This window comes from Primulina huaijiensis, chromosome 13 (assembly GCF_012295235.1).
Source record: "Primulina huaijiensis isolate GDHJ02 chromosome 13, ASM1229523v2, whole genome shotgun sequence".
NCBI lineage: Eukaryota > Viridiplantae > Streptophyta > Magnoliopsida > Lamiales > Gesneriaceae > Primulina > Primulina huaijiensis.
The window spans coordinates 12,489,516-12,491,532 of record NC_133318.1 but is presented as its reverse complement, the minus strand read 5'-3'; the positions used below and the strand labels follow the sequence as shown (position 1 = coordinate 12,491,532).

The following is a 2,017-nucleotide window of genomic DNA, read 5'->3' as shown; positions in this document are numbered from 1 at the left end:
TACTATTTGTGAAGAAAAAAGATGGGAGCATGAGACTGTGTATCGATTACAGATAGCTGAATCGAGTGACAGTAAAGAATAAGTATCCATTACCTCGAATCGAAGATTTGTTTGATCAATTGCAAGGAGCTTCGGTATTTTCAAAGATAGATTTACGGTCTGGATATCACCAGCTGAGAGTAAAAGAGACGGATGTGCACAAGACGAATTTCAGAACGCGTTATGGGCATTATGAGTTTTTATTGGTGCCTTTTGGATTGACTAATTCTCCGGCGATCATCATGGATCTCATGAATAGTGTATTTCAACCGTACCTTGATCAGTTTATTATTTTTTTCATCGATGACATCTTGATCTATTCCAAGAGCCGAAAGGAGCATGAGCAGCACTTGAAGACGACCTTGCAAGTGTTACGAGATCGGAAGTTTTATGCAAAGTTCAGCAAGTGCGAGTTTTGGCTAGAGAGGGTAGCATTCTTAGGCCAGATCATGTCAAAAGAGGGAGTAGAGGTCGACCCATCTAAGGTCGAGTCAGTCAAGCAGTGGCCAGTGCCTAAAAGTGTGACGGAAATCCGCAGTTTCTTGGGTTTAGCTGGTTACTATCGTAAGTTCATCAAGGGTTTTTCATCCATTGCAGTACCCTTGATATCTTTGACAAAGAAGAATGCAGAATTTATTTGAGGACCGAAATGTCAAAATGGCTTTGATCAGTTGAAGCAAGCAATCACTATAGCGCCAGTTTTAGCAATGCCGACAGAGCAAGGGGAATATGTGGTATTTACTGATGCTTCAAAGCTAGGATTGGGCGCAGTTCTTATGCAGCATGATCGAGTCATAGCATATGCGTCGGGACAGCTCAAAGTACATGAGAAAAATTATCCGACGCATGATCTAGGGCTTACAGCAGTCGTATTTGCGTTGAAGATTTGGAGACACTACTTGTATGGAAAGAAATGCAAGATCTTTAAGGACATCAAGAGCCTCAGGTATTTCTTCACCCAAAAGGAGTTGAACATTAGACAAAGAAGATGGCTAGAACTTGTAAAAGACTACGACTGCGACATTAGCAATCATCCCGGTAAAGCTAATAGAGTGGCGGACGCTTTGAGTAGGAAATGGACAGTCTTGGCCCATTTATCAGTACAGAAGCCTCTACAAGTTGAAATTCATCGCTTCGATCTTGAAATTTATGCTAGGGGAGAGGCCCATAATCTCGCTACATTGACAGCGTATTCCACTTTTCGAGATAGAATTCGAGCCGAACAGTCTAATGATGAGCAGCTGCAGAAATGGAGACAACGAGATGAATCGAAGGGCAGCACGTTATAATCAGTCGAGGATGACATTGTTAAGTATCGAGGTCAACTATAGGTTCTTAGTGGTGATTCACTCAGAGTTGACATCATGAATGAGGCTCACAGTACCCCTTATTTTGTTCATCTTGGAACTACCAAGATGTACAAGGACTTGCAACTTTTATATTGTTGGCTGGGAATGAAACGAGATATTATGTACTTATTATCCGAATTCTTGACATGTCAACAAGTGAATACAGAGCATCAAAGACCAACGGGAATGCTTAGACCACTTCTCATTCCCGTGTGGAAGTGGAAGAACATTACTATGGATTTCGTGGTAGGATTGCCAAGACAGTGAAAGGACTCAATGCCATTTGGGTAATAGTAAACCGTCTTACTAAGTCATTACATTTCCTACCTGTTATGATGATGTTTTCCATGGCTCAGTATGCAGAGCTATACATCCGAGAGATAGTTAGACTGCATGGAATTCCAGTGTTTATAGTGTCAGACCGAGACACACGATTCACTTCATCATTTTGGAAGAGTTTACATGCGGCCTTGGAGACTAAACTACTATTCAGTACCGCATTTCATCCTTAGACAGCGGTCAGTCTGAGAAAGTCATACAGATTTTAGAGGATCTACTCCGAGCCTGAGTGATTGATTTCCAATGGAGTTGGGAACCTAAGCTATCTCTAGTGGAGTTCACTTACAATA

At 41.6% G+C, this 2,017-nt stretch overlaps 1 protein-coding gene across 1 annotated transcript; it reads left to right on the top strand.

Moving 5' to 3' along the window:
* The first annotated feature begins 746 nt into the window (after positions 1–746).
* LOC140991222 (uncharacterized) lies at positions 747–1,655 on the top strand. The gene is made up of 2 exons (XM_073461163.1): positions 747–985; positions 1,394–1,655. Exons 1-2 carry the CDS (start codon positions 747–749, stop codon positions 1,653–1,655), a joined length of 501 nt encoding a protein of 166 aa, XP_073317264.1.
* The last annotated feature ends 362 nt before the right edge of the window (positions 1,656–2,017 follow it).

Bases quoted from the DNA above. Each gene is read 5' to 3' on its own strand.
- LOC140991222 (XM_073461163.1), top strand. From the start codon at position 747: ATGCCGACAGAGCAAGGGGAATATGTGGTATTTACTGATGCTTCAAAG. The intron at 986-1,393 runs GTATTTCTTCAC...TGATTCACTCAG, and splicing joins AAGGACATCAAGAGCCTCAG to AGTTGACATCATGAATGAGG.